This window comes from Bison bison, unplaced genomic scaffold, assembly GCF_000754665.1.
Source record: "Bison bison bison isolate TAMUID 2011002044 unplaced genomic scaffold, Bison_UMD1.0 scf7180017864452, whole genome shotgun sequence".
Classification (NCBI taxonomy): domain Eukaryota; kingdom Metazoa; phylum Chordata; class Mammalia; order Artiodactyla; family Bovidae; genus Bison; species Bison bison.
Window position 1 is genome coordinate 9,260,284 of NW_011495014.1, and position 13,594 is coordinate 9,273,877.

Below are 13,594 nucleotides of genomic sequence, written 5' to 3' on the forward strand. Positions count from 1 at the left end.
AAGGACTACTGGGAGGTGCATGCTGTTTTAAAATTCCAAATTTTACTTATAAGAGTACAGTATTTTTTAGACTCTACAGAAAATGGTAAGGAGTGGTTCTACATTTCAACTTCAGATAAAGACTGGACTTAATCCTTTGAGAAGCTAGGCTAATTAGGAGCATGGAGAATCTGTTACATATGAAATAGACTACCAAGGAATAGTGTCAGGTTTTCCATGTATTTCTTCAGCAAGCATTTATTGAGCATTAGCTTGGTCTCAGGCACTGTGGTATTTGTCAAGGACACAAAAATGTCAAGGACACAAAAATGAGATACAGTCAGTGTCTTTAAAAAGCTGGAAATAACACGATGTAGTAAGAGAAAAGAGAGCAGTCTGTACAAATTACCAAGGGGGCACCCGGGAGAAACAACCTCATTCCTAATTTTCCCTAGGAAACTGTTAAAGGTAACAGAGCCTTTTTTCTTTTTCCATAATTTAACATTCTTTCATGGTCTCCAGGAATCCTTTATTGCTCTATCATCTTTTCATATGTTTGTAAGTTAACTGTTAAAATGAAGTTCTATGTTAAAGCATCCTTGACTTGTAAGAGAAATGTCTTCCCTCACATCTCACAGGGCTTTCCTGTCTCTGTAATTCTCTCTGATACACATACAGTGAGGAGGATGCAGGCTGGGTCCACTACTGAGTTTTGATGGAAAAGCCAAGAACCAGAGGGTTTAGGTGACAACTGCACTGCCCCACAGAGACACAGTGGCAGACCAACCAGGAGAATAGGCTATCCCAAATATCGGTTCATGCATTATATTACTACTCTTCATCTCCTACAAATGGAACACTCAAGTCAAAACCAGAACATTAAGTATCAATGAGTTATATATCACAACTTCAGAAAATACATTTGTCTCTTTAGCTAGACGGCAGAGGCAGACTCCTTGCCCCAAGCGGCAGTAATAAGAGACCAGGTGAATGGCTAAAAACCAATCTATCAACATGTAAAGGGCACATCCCAAAAGGAAGTGATAATTGGCCAATACTTACTGTAACAGTGTCAAGCACTGCAAAGCACCAATGTTTAATGCCATTCAATCTTTCTAACAACTCTCTGTGGGAAGTCTGCCATCAGCAGATTTTACAGATGAGGAAGCTAAGACTCTAAAGAGGTGAAACAACTTGGTTACACAGCAGCTAGGTAGTGGAATTTGGAAGTGAACTCGAGTCATCTGACTTACAAGGTCATTTTCAAAAACCGCTGTGGGCAGCAGAACAGCATATGCATTATATTAAAACAATCCATCCTCCGAACAGTAGCGCTTGTATATTGTCGGTGAGAATGTAAATTGGTGCAGCCACTAAGGAAAACAGCACAAAGCTTCCTCAAAGAATCCAGCAATTCCACTCCTAGGTATATATCTGGAAAAAATAAATACACTAATTTTAAAAGATACATGCACCCCAATGTTCATCAGTCAATTCAGTTCAGTTGCTCGGTTCTGTCCAACTCATTGCTACCCCATGGCCTGCAGCACGCCAGGCTTTCCTGTCCATCACCAACTCCCGGAGCTTGCTCAAACTCACGCTCATTGAGTCGCTGATGCCATCCAACCATCCCATCCTCTATCATCCCCTTCTCCTCCTGCCTTCAATCTGTCACATCATCAGGGTCTTTTCCAATGAGTCAGTTCTTCACATCAGGTGGCCAAAGTATTGGAGTTTCAGCTTAAGCATCAGTCCTTCCAATGAATATTTAGGATTGATTTCCTTTAGGATGGACTGGTTGGATCTCCTTGCAGTCCAAGGGACTCCCAAGAGTCTTCTCCAACACCACAGTTCAAAAGCATCAATTCTTCGGTGCTCAGCTTTCTTTATGGTCCAACTCTCACATCCATACATGACTACTGGAAAAACCATAGCTTTGACTAGATGGACCTTTGGGGGCAAAGTAAATGTCTCTGCTTTTTAATGTGCTGTCTAGGTTAGTCATAGCTTTTCTTCCAAGGAGCAAGCATCTTTTAATTTCATGGCTGCGGTCACCATCTGCAGCGATTTTGGAGCCCAAGAAAATAAAGTCTGTCACTGCTTCCATTGTTTTCCCATCTATTTGCCATGAAGTGATGTGACCGGATGCCATGATCTAGTTTTGTGAATGTTGAATTTTAAGACAGCTTTTTCACTCTCCTCTTTCACTTTCATCAAGAGGTTTTTTTGTTCCTCTTTACTCTCTGTCACAAGGGTGGTGTCATCTGCATATCTGAGGTTATTGATATGTGTCCCGGCAATCTTGATTCCAGCTTGTGCTTCATCCAGCCTGGCATTTTGCATGATGTATTCTGCATAGAAGTTAAATAAGCAGGGTGACAATATACAGCCTTGACGTACCCTTTTCCCAATTTAGAACCAGTCCATTGTTCCATCTCCAGTTCTAATTGCTGCTTCCTGACCTGCATACAGATTTCTCAGGAGGCAGGTCAGGTGGTCTGGTATTCCCATCTCTTTTAGAATTTTCTAGTTTGTCACGATTCACACAGTCAAAAGCTTTGGCATAGTCAGTAAAGCAGAAATAGATGTTTTTATGGAATTCTCTTGCTTTTTCTGTGATCCAGCGGATATTGGCAATTTGATCTCTGGTTGCTCTACCTTTTCTAAATCCAGCTTGAATATCTGGAAGTTCTCAGTTCACGTACTGTTGAAGCCTGGCTTGGAGAATTTTGAGCATTACTTTGCCTAGCGTGTGAGATGAGTGCAATTGTGCAGTAGCTTGAACATTCTTTGGCATTGCCTTTCTTTGTCATTGTAATGAAAACTGACTTTTTCCAGTCCTGTGGCCACTGCTGAGTTTTCCAAATTTGCTAGTGTATTGAGTGCAGCACTTTCATAGCATTATTTTTTAGGATTTGAAATAGCTCAGCTGGAATTCCATCACCTCCACTAGCTTAGTTCATAGTGACGCTTCCTAAGGCCCACTTGACCTCACACCCCAGGATGTCTGGCTCTAGATGAGTGATCACAGCATCATAGTTATCTGGGTCATTAAGATCTTTTTTGTATAGTTCTTCTGTGTATTCTTGCCACCTCTTCTGCATATCTTCAGCTTCTGTTAGATCCATACAATTTCTGTCTTTTACTGTGCCCATCTTTGTATGAAATGTTCCCTTGGTATCTCTAATTTTCTTGAAGAGATATCTAGTCTTTCCCATTCTATTGTTTTCCTCTATTTCTTTGCATTGATCACTGAGGAAGGCTTTCTTACCTCTCCTTGCTATTCTTTGGAACTTTGCATTCCAATGGGTATATCTCTCCTTTTCTCCTTGGCCCTTTAATTCTCTTCTTTTCTCAGCTATTTGTAAGGCCTCCTCAGACAACCATTTTGCCTTTTTGCATTTCTTTTTCTTGGGGATGGTTTTGATCACAGCCTCCTATACAATGTTATGAACCTCCATCTGTAGTTCTTCAGGCACTCTGTCTATCAGATCTAATCCCTTGAATCTATTTGTCACTTCCAGTGTATAATCGTTAAGGGATTTGATTTAGATCATACCTGAATGGTCTAGTGGTTTTCCCTACTTTCTTCAATTTAAGTCTGAATTTGGCAATAAGGAGTTCATGATCTGAGCCACAGTCAGCTCCTGGTCTTGTTTTTGTTGACTGTATAGAGCTTCTCCATCTTTGGCTGAAAAGCAGATAATCAATCTGACTTCGGTATTGACCAATCTGGTGATGCCCATGTGTAAAGTTTTCTCTTGTGTTGTTGGAAGAAGGTATTTGCTATGACCAGTGTGTTCTCTTGGCAAAATTCTGTTAGTCTTTGCCCTGCTTCATTTTGTATTCCAAGGCCAAACTAGCTTGTTACTCCAGGTATCTCTTGACTATGTACTTTTGCATTCCAGTCCCTTATGACGAAAAGGACATCTTTTTTTGGTGTTGGTTCTAGAAGATCTTGTAGGTCTTTATAGAACCATTCAACTTCAGCTTTTTTGGCATCAGTGATTGTGATATTGAATGGTTTGCCTTGGAAACAAACAGAGATCATTCTGTCATTTTTGAGATTGCACCCAAGTACTGCATTTTGGACTCTTTTGTTGACTATAAGTCCTCCTACATTTCTTCCAAGGGATTCGTGCCCACAGTAGTAGATGTAATGGTCATCTGAATTAAATTCACCCATTCCAGTCCATTTTAGTTCACTGATTCCTAAAATGTTGATGTTCACTCTTGCTATCCCCTGTTTGACCACTTCCACTTTACCTTGATTCATGGACCTAAAATTCCAGGTTCCTATGCAATATTGTTATTTACAGCATCAGACTTTACTTCTGTCATCAATCACATCCACAACTGGGTGTTGTTTTTGCTTTAGCTCAGTGTCTTCATTCTTTACTGAGCCCTTCTCCAGTAGCATATTGGGCACCTACCAACCTGGGCAGTTCTTCTTCCAGTGTCATATCTTTTTGCCTTTTTATATTGTTCATGGGGTTCTCAAGGCAAGAATACTGAAGTGGTTTGCCGTTCCCTTCTCCAGGGGACCATGTTTTGTCAATAGCCAAGATAGGAAAATAATCTAAGTGTCCATCAACAGATAAATGGATAGAGATGTGTCATATATATACAGTGGAATATTAGTCATAAAAAGAATGAAACTTTGCCATTTGCAACAACATATGGACCAAGAGGGTATTGTGCTTCATGAAGTAAGTCAGAGAAAGATAAATACTGTGTGTTTTCACTTATATGTGGAATCTAAAAAATAAAACAAATGATGAATATAACAAAACAGAAACAAACTCATAGATACAGAAAATGAACTAGTTATCATCAGTGGGGAGAAGAAAAGGGGAGGGCAAGATAAGGGTAGAGGATTAAGAAGTATAACCTACTATGTATAAAATAAATAAGCTTCAAGGACATATTATACAGCACAGGGAAATATAGCCATTATTTTATAATAAATTTAGTGGGGTATAATCTGTAAAAAATTTTGAATGGCTATGTTATACACATGAAACTAATAGAATATTGTAAATGAACTATACCTCAATTTTTTAATTAATTAAAAATAATATATAATCCCTCCCCAAATGACAGCTGCCAGCTCTGTCTCAGACATGAACAGTGAAGGACTTGGTTGATCTTTCCAGCAAAGCTTAGGTCTTTGGAGAACCTCTGTACCCTTCTCTGTTCACCTTTTCCTTAATTCACTCTCTCAGTCTTTGGTGGTTGGGAAGCCAGTGGAAATGGCAGAGTTAATACCTCTCATGGAATGGAATAGTAAAACCCCATGGGCTTAGCCATTTAAGAAGGCATAGCCAGTGCCATGATCTAGAGTTGAGGATTAGATCTAGTGATCCCAAACCAGACAAACCCTGTGGTGTCTTAGATGGTAAAAGTGTTACCCAGCCTATGACCAGGCTGATATGGAATGTTCTTTCAGTATTACAGGTGAGCAGCTGACTGATCCAACACCACAGTGTGCTACAGAAGGAAGCTATCAGAGAGTAAAGGATGGGGAGACACAGAATGGGGCAAGGAAGCCAAAGGAAATGGGTATCAACTTAGAGAAAAGAATGCCATATATTTCTAAAGCAGTTCTTCCTCCTGCATAATTTGTAGCTATTAGGCAATTTTTGTTCAAGATAGTGATAGTATTTATGGTGACCTACATTTCTTAGGTCAGTCCAGAAGTTCTGGATGAGGAACTAAACATGTAGAGGTCATACCACTCATTTTTGTGGCACACCCACCCTATAATTGAAGGAAGAATGCTGCTGCTGCTGCTGCTGCTAAGTCGCTGCAGTCGTGTCCGACTCTGTGTGACCCCATAGACTGCAGCCCACCAGGCTCCCCCGTCCCTGGGATTCTCCAGGCAAGAACACTGGAGTGGGTTGCCATTTCCTTCTCCAATGCATGAAAGGGAAAAGTGAAAGTGAAGTCTCTCAGTCGTGTCCAACTCTTAGCGACCCCATGGACTGGAGCCCACCAGGCTCCTCCATCCATGGGATTTTCCAGGCAACAATACTGGAGTGGGGTGCCATTGCCTTCTCCAGCAGGAAGAATAGAAGTAATTAAATATTTTTAAAGTTACATATGCATTGTATACCTTCTCTACAAAGAATCAGTTCAGTTCAGTTCAGTTCAGTCGCTCAGTCATGTCCAACTCTTTGCGACCCCATGAATCACAGCATGCCAGGCCTCCCTGTCCATCACCATCTCCCGGAGTTCACTCAAACTACAAAGAATAGTAACTCAGAAATATGAAAGACAAAAATATCATTCTTTTGGGGAGTAGAAGAAGTAATAATTGAGAAAGAAAGCTGGATGCAGTTTTTTAAATGTCTGAAGCAGAATTTTTTTAGTAGAATGTTTCCATCCTGGAAAAGTGATGAGGCATAATTTCCTCTTTGACTAACAGAAGACCACAAGGGAATTTTTGAGAACAAATTTTTTGAGTCATCTTATTGGTCAGATCAATGCCAAAAAAATAAAAACCATGAGCACTTTATGAGTTGTTTGACATGAACTATATTGTTATGCTGTGTTGTGCAATAAATATTTGCACTTCAAAATTGCAATTTACTCTTATTTTTTCAATTTTATTTCAAAAAATTTCTGACAAAAATATATCAAATCTATTAGTCATTGCCCCAAATCTGGTGTTTTAAATCCTTAAAATAATTTGGTTTTGCTATTTTTATGGAAACATTTTAAGAGATAACAGGTTGTTCTCCCTTATATTGCTTTGTAGATTAGTATATTGGATATTACTGTGGGTTATTTGTTTATGGTAAGTGTTCTTCCTATATAATACTATCTATAATGAATGCTTGTAACAAAGCATAATTGATATGATGAAGTCCATGGTTGTATCACATTTTTCATACAAAAGAATACTAGTATCTTTTATTGTTGTGGTTTTACACATAAACTGAAATTCACAACATCTATTTTTCACATTGAATTTTTTACTCTTGAGTATCTTCTAACTTGACCTATGAAGTTCTGTCCCATGTCACAACAGGTTGTGATGTACCACGTGGAGGATTACCATGCTTTAATTGAGGTGGTAATAAATATGCCACTTAAGATGTGGTAGTTGTAATTTTTCTTTAGAGATCCTTAATTGGGGCAATGAACAATCAGACCATGATTTCCACTATTGTTGCACACGAGACCTCTTTAGATTGAATGAAATGGTTGTGGTTCTCCCACTGAGTTCTCAGCCAGTCTCCACGGACCCATTCCAAAGGCTGACAATAGGAGCCTAAATTTAGCATGTAAGAACATGTCCATGAAACAACACCTCAGGGAGCCAAAATTACAGTTGCTCCATCTTGCATTATTCACAAATTGCTGATATGGCAGACCGCCACACTGGTTAAGGAGTAAAAATCCTCGTGTATAAATTAGAATGTTAGAGAGCTATTAGGTTCTGTTGTATGATGACTTGAAATTCACATGGGAAAAAAATATATATTTTTTAAATGCATCTCCAAGTCTTTACAGAAGAAACGAAAGTGAAAATTTAAATGTATAATGCCTTCAAATTAACAGGTTTTTAGCATAAAAAATTAAGTTACATTTCACATACAGCACACACACAATAAAGAATATTGATTTAGAGGCCTTAGAGAAATCCTTAATGCCGCTTCCTTTTTTATAGTTGAAGAGGGAATTTCAATTTCCTGGGTCATAAGCCCAGTATTACATCTGGTCTAATGTGTATACACACATGCACGTCTATGATGTTTCAAATTTATTCTTTATTGTACTGAGATCTATGTGATAAATAATGGCATAAATTAATAAAATATAGAAAGGATAAATTTCTAGTTGTCAAACACTGGAAATACTGCAGTATTCTTTTGTCCTATACTGTAGTTTCCTTTTGAATGGGGGAGAGTGCTAATACTTACAATCAGACTAATGCCTAAATTATGGACTTCCCTGGTGGCTCAGACAGTAAAGCGTCTGTCTACAATGTGGGAGACCTGGGTTTGAGCCCTGGGTTGGGAAGATTCCCTGGAGAAGGAAATGGCAATCCACTCCAGTACTATTGCCTGGAAAATCCCATGGACAGAGGAGCCTGGTAGGCTACAGTCTATGGGGTCGCAAAGAGGCGACTTCACTTTCACTAATGCCTAAAATATAAGTTCTTTTTACTATTGAGGTCTTTATGCCTCAAATTGTTTTTCAAGTAAGGTGGTTTTGCAGTACATTTTTATAAATCATTGAGAGAATAAGTCACTAAACTTTTAGTTTAAAAAGGAATTCACATTCTATTTCACTTTACAATATTACTTTATAAATCCCTACTATGAGAGTTAGAAAATTTATTTTCACATATATAAGAAACATTGTAACAAAGTTATATATGAAACTAAAATTATTTTAAATATTTGATTCCAATTTTATTCTATAATGAGGAGGGAGTAGTTTAGAATAATGAAGTTTCAGGTTTTCTCAGGATGCTTGGCCTTGGTGTACTTTTCTTTAAATAACTGGGTAAAATACTGAAGAATAGAAAGCTATTAACAGCAACCCCATTAATCTTAATAGTGTAAAGGGAAAACAAGTAGAATAAATGCTGACATTCTCTCTCTCTGTCTTTTAAATAGCTATCAAAGTATGGTGTAAATTGGTGGATTGGACTTCGAGAAGAAAGAGCCAGTGATGAATTTCGGTATGGACCTAGATTAATTTGCATTTAATCCTGGTTGACGGGTTTTTTATTTGCAGAGTGATTGGACTAGATCTTAGTGGTTAATGTGTTGAATAGCTTTCAAACATTATCTTTAACTTATAAATTTTCATTTCCCTAACTAAAGACATGAGTATTTTTTTTAATTTAATAAAATAATTATGCCTCCAGTCCATACCCCAGAACTCCAAAAATGGTGTTAGAGACTGAATGTGCAGAATGAGAGAAGACCTTTAATTTCTTAATTTTCTTGCAGTTGGAGAGATGGATCACCAGTAATATATCAGAACTGGGACAAAGGAAAAGAAAGATCTATGGGCCTTAATGAGAGCCAGAGGTGTGGCTTCATTTCATCCATAACAGGTTAGTTTATTAATCCATTTTGGGGTTTATAATGCAAACATAATTTTCAGAAGACTCGAAGTCTCCTTTTAATTGCATTAATTCAGTGAGAAGTTTCTGTTTGGTTATTTTGCTTTTCAACTGCGTGTGTTTAATTTCATCAGTCTTAAGTTTTAAGTTTCCTATAGCTTGTTCCATACATTCATGTTCTTAAAAATAATTTACATCTAGATAAGTCCTTCATCTTGAACCAAAACTACCAAAAATGTGCCCACTGAAATGGGTCAAAAACTTGCCTAATACTATTCTCTATGAAACTTCAATATGGGCCCATTTAAAAAAATCTCTTTGTAGTATCCAGTGTATAATTGGCCAGAACTTTAACCTCTGAAAATTTTTTCCATTTAAGAAAAATTTTCCTTGAATTCAGTGTCTTTTTTTTACACATTTGGCCTTAATTGCTGCTTGCCTTAGAACACCAACTCCCTGTCAGTTGGATTTAGAGGTACATGTGTGTCTAAGATGGGTTTTTTTATTCTATGCATCAGTGCAGCGTTATTGGGGTTGATTGTCCACTCATATCCATTCCGCTTTCTATCCAATAAAAGGTAATGATGTTCCTAACAGATCCTCCCAAGTCAGGAGAAGTAAAAATATGGAAAGCAATCTCCGGCTTAAGGGCAACTACAGAGAAAGGAGAGGAGAAACCATGTTGTTAGTCAGCTCGCTTTTGCCAGCAGGTGTCACAACAGCCTACAGAAAGGTTGTTTGTGATTCTGGAAGAATAGCGGCTAATCTGAATCGAAAATAGCATTCCAGCCCCTCCTTCAAAATGCCAATATCTTTTTGGCTCATACCCCTCACACTAGAAAACAGAATCTTCCCTTGCAGTTTACATGCATCCTTGTCCTATTCTGGAACTTATGACTTGAATGCTAATGAAATATGTTCTATAACCTTTACTCTGAAAATAAAGATTTTCTAATTATTTTCTAAGAGACTGAGGACTTTGGGATACATCTTCCTGGAGGGCATGTCTCTAAAAGTGTGTGTTTTGTTCAAGGATCAGTGTTGAAAAGTGTTTCTTTATTGGAAGTTCCTGAGTTATTTTTTCTAAAATTTTTTTCTAAATTATTATATTTTTAAGAATTAGAGTAGAAATGATCATCTATTATTTTAGAATCTTTTTCCTCTTTTTACCTTGAAGTGGAATACTTTAAAACAAAGAATATTTATTTATCTTAATATTTCAAAAATTCATAGTTTCTGGGTTTTATTAAAAATTTAGGAGATCTGGAAATAGCAGGCCCCCAGTCTTACATGGCAACAATTGATTAAAGCTTGCACTCTTAGTAAAACAAAAATATTACTCTACAAAAATATCCTTTGTTAAACAAGTCAAATGTTCTTAAAAATTTCAACAGTGCTGTGATTTCATTTCCAATATTTGTTTGCATTTGCAAAATCTCTACATTCTTAAATTAGAATTACTGATTTGGCATTTTGCTCAGTTAGCTCTTGTCACTGAGAACTCTATAGTTAGTAGTTAAATATAGTTCAATTTCCAGATTTAAAGAAGTATGGTAAACCAAAGCAGTCATAAAAAAAAGTTGACCATTACAGAATTTCTACAGAGTCACCATTATTTCCGATTATTTCTAACCATTTTCTCCTCCAGGTCTCTGGGCGAGTGAAGAGTGTTCAATTCCTATGCCTAGCATCTGTAAGCGAAAAAAGGTTTGGGTCATAGAAAAAAAGAAAGATATTCCAAAACAACATGGAACATGTCCCAAAGGATGGTTATATTTTGACTATAAGGTAAACTTGTTTTCAAAAAGTTTCTTTTGTTTTTCTTTTGTAGATGTTAATTTTAGAATGTAATCAAAAGTGGGCCTTGCTTTGAAAAACCATGAGTTGTCCATTGGACCTGGAATTTTTTTGGTCACAATTTTCAAGGGATTTGAGAAGTTTTCTATTTAGGGACAGATCTCTTGAAATAAGAAGGTTTTGTCAAAAACAGCTTTGACACCACCCTTCATTTGTATACTCGGTTTTTGCTACTGACATTGTCATTCATTGTGCTGGATGACCATTTCATTTAGGTGTGATGTGCGTGCAAGCACATGTCTGTGTGTATCTAGGCCGTGTTCCCAAATGAGCTGTCAACTCCAGAGGGCCCAGACTGTTTTCTTCTTTTGTGTCTTTCTGTCTGGAGCCCACATAGAGCACTACACGCCTTGTGAATTGACCCAGTAATAACGTAGCTCAGTCAACTTTGTCTTGAGCCTCATAAAGCTGGTGCTTCCATGAAGAATCAAATTTTTTTTTATTTTTTTAAGTGGCCAGGGGGATATTGTAAGCCAGATTTATTATTTCTGATACTGTCTCCAATTAAGGCTGAAACTTCCCCTCCATTCCTTGTTTTAAAATAAAATTACTTTATAGGCCTTAGGTGGAAGTAATTAAAATGTATCTCAAATTATAAATGTTTAACTCTTTGATAATTAAAAAGCTCAAACTGTGTCATAATTTCATATACTAATATGAAATTGCTCCTCCAACATGGGCAATTTTCAGTCTATATGTTTAGTTACATTGGCAGGGCATTCTCTCCCTTGCGATCTTCCTCTCATTGTTATGAGGTCATTTGTATTTAATACATATTTACTGAGCACATACATATTTGGGACTGATATTTTTAATTGTGGTAAAATTCATAACATAGAATTTACCATCTTAATCATTTTTAGTGTTAAGTATATGCTTCCCTCATAGCTCAGTCAGTGAAGAATCTGCCTGCAATGCAAAAGACCTGGGTTCAACTCCTGGGTCGGGAAGACCCCTGGAGAAAGAAATGGCAATCCACTCCAGTATTCTTGCCTGGAAAACCCCATGGACAGAGAAGCCTGGCGGGCTACAGTCCGTGGGGTCGCAAGAGTCAGACACGACCTGGCGACTTAAACCATCACCATATGCACATTGCTGTGCAATGACTCTGCAGACCTTTTTCATCTTGTAAAACTGAAACTCTAAACCCATTAAACAACAGCCTCTCATTCTCCCTCTTCACAGCCCCTGGCAACCACTACTTTACCTTGTCTTTATTAATTTGACAGCTTCAGATACCAGATGTGAGTGGAATCATATAGTCCTTGTCCTTTTGTAACTGGCTTATTTCACTTAGAACAGTGTCCTCCAGGCTCACCCAATTGTAGCAAGTGTCAGAATTTCCTTTCTCTTGAAGACAGAATAATATTCCATTATATGTACATAACACATTTTATTTTTCCACTTATCCATCAATGGACATTTGAGTTTCTGCCACCTTGTAGCTGCTTCTGCTGGCAATTACATATATACATACATATATGTATGTGTGTGTGTTTATCTTGTTTTATTGAATTTTTAAAGTACACAGAACAGTTATGCCATCTTACATATGAGAAGACTGAGGCTAATAACATTGTGTAGGTTTTTTTTTAAACTTACAGCAAATAAGTCTCAGGCTGAGAATCAACCTCAGATTTTCTGACCCTGAGTATTGTCCCTTTCCTACAACTGCCACTTCATATAAGTACTTCAGTTCAGTTCAGTTCAGTTCAGTCACTCAGTCGTGTCCGACTCTTTGCGACCCCATGAATCGCAGCACGCCAGGCCTCCCTGTCCATCACCAACTCCCGGAGTTCACCCAGACTCATGTCCATCGAGTCAGTGATGCCATCCAGCCATCTCATCCTCTGTTGTTCCCTTCTCCTCCTGCCCCCAATCCCTCCCAGCATCAGAGTCTTTTCCAATGAGTCAACTCTTCGCATGAGGTGGCCAAAGGACTGGAGTTTCAGCTTTAGCATCATTCCTGCCAAAGAAATCCCAGGGCTGATCTCCTTCAGAATGGACTGGTTGGATCTCCTTGCAGTCCAAGGGACTCTCAAGAGTCTTCTCCAACACCACAGTTCAAAAGCATCAATTCTTCGGCACTCAGCTTTCTTCACAGTCCAACTCTCACATCCATACATGACACTGGAAAAACCATATAACTTATAACTTAAAACCATATAACTTAGCATAATGCTTTCAAGGTTCACCCCTGTTATAGCATGCATCAGAACTTCATTCCTTTTATGACTTAATATTCCATGACACATTTTGTTTATCTATTCATTTGTTGATGGACTTCAGTTATTTCTACTTTTTAACTATTATGAATAAATCTGCTAGGAACATTGCCATACACAAGGATCTACTGGAGTAGATTGGACCTTGACTAGACGGACCTTTGGCAAAGGACCTGTTGGCAAAGTAATGTCTCTGCTTCTTAATATGCTGTCTAGGTTGGTCATAACTTTCCTTCCAAGGAGTAAGCGTCTTTTAATTTCATGGCTGCAGTCACCATCTGCAGTGATTTTGGAGCCCCCCAAAATAAAGTCTGACACTGTTTCCACTGTTTCCCCATCTATTTCCCATGAAGTGATGGGACCAGATGCCATCATCTTTGTTTTCTAAATGTTGAGCTTTAAGCCAACTTTTTCACTCTCCTCTTTCACTTTCATCAAGAGGCTTTTT

At 38.0% G+C, this 13,594-nt stretch overlaps 1 protein-coding gene across 1 annotated transcript in view; it reads left to right on the forward strand.

Moving 5' to 3' along the window:
* The window catches only part of PLA2R1 (phospholipase A2 receptor 1, 180kDa), a 134,962-nt gene that overhangs the window by 97,536 nt on the left and 23,832 nt on the right, over nt 1-13,594 (forward strand). The window contains exons 20-22 of the mRNA XM_010859024.1: nt 8,610-8,674; nt 8,949-9,055; nt 10,713-10,852. Of these exons, the coding sequence (XP_010857326.1) occupies nt 8,610-8,674; nt 8,949-9,055; nt 10,713-10,852 (312 nt within the window). The remainder of the gene's footprint in view (nt 1-8,609; nt 8,675-8,948; nt 9,056-10,712; nt 10,853-13,594) is intronic.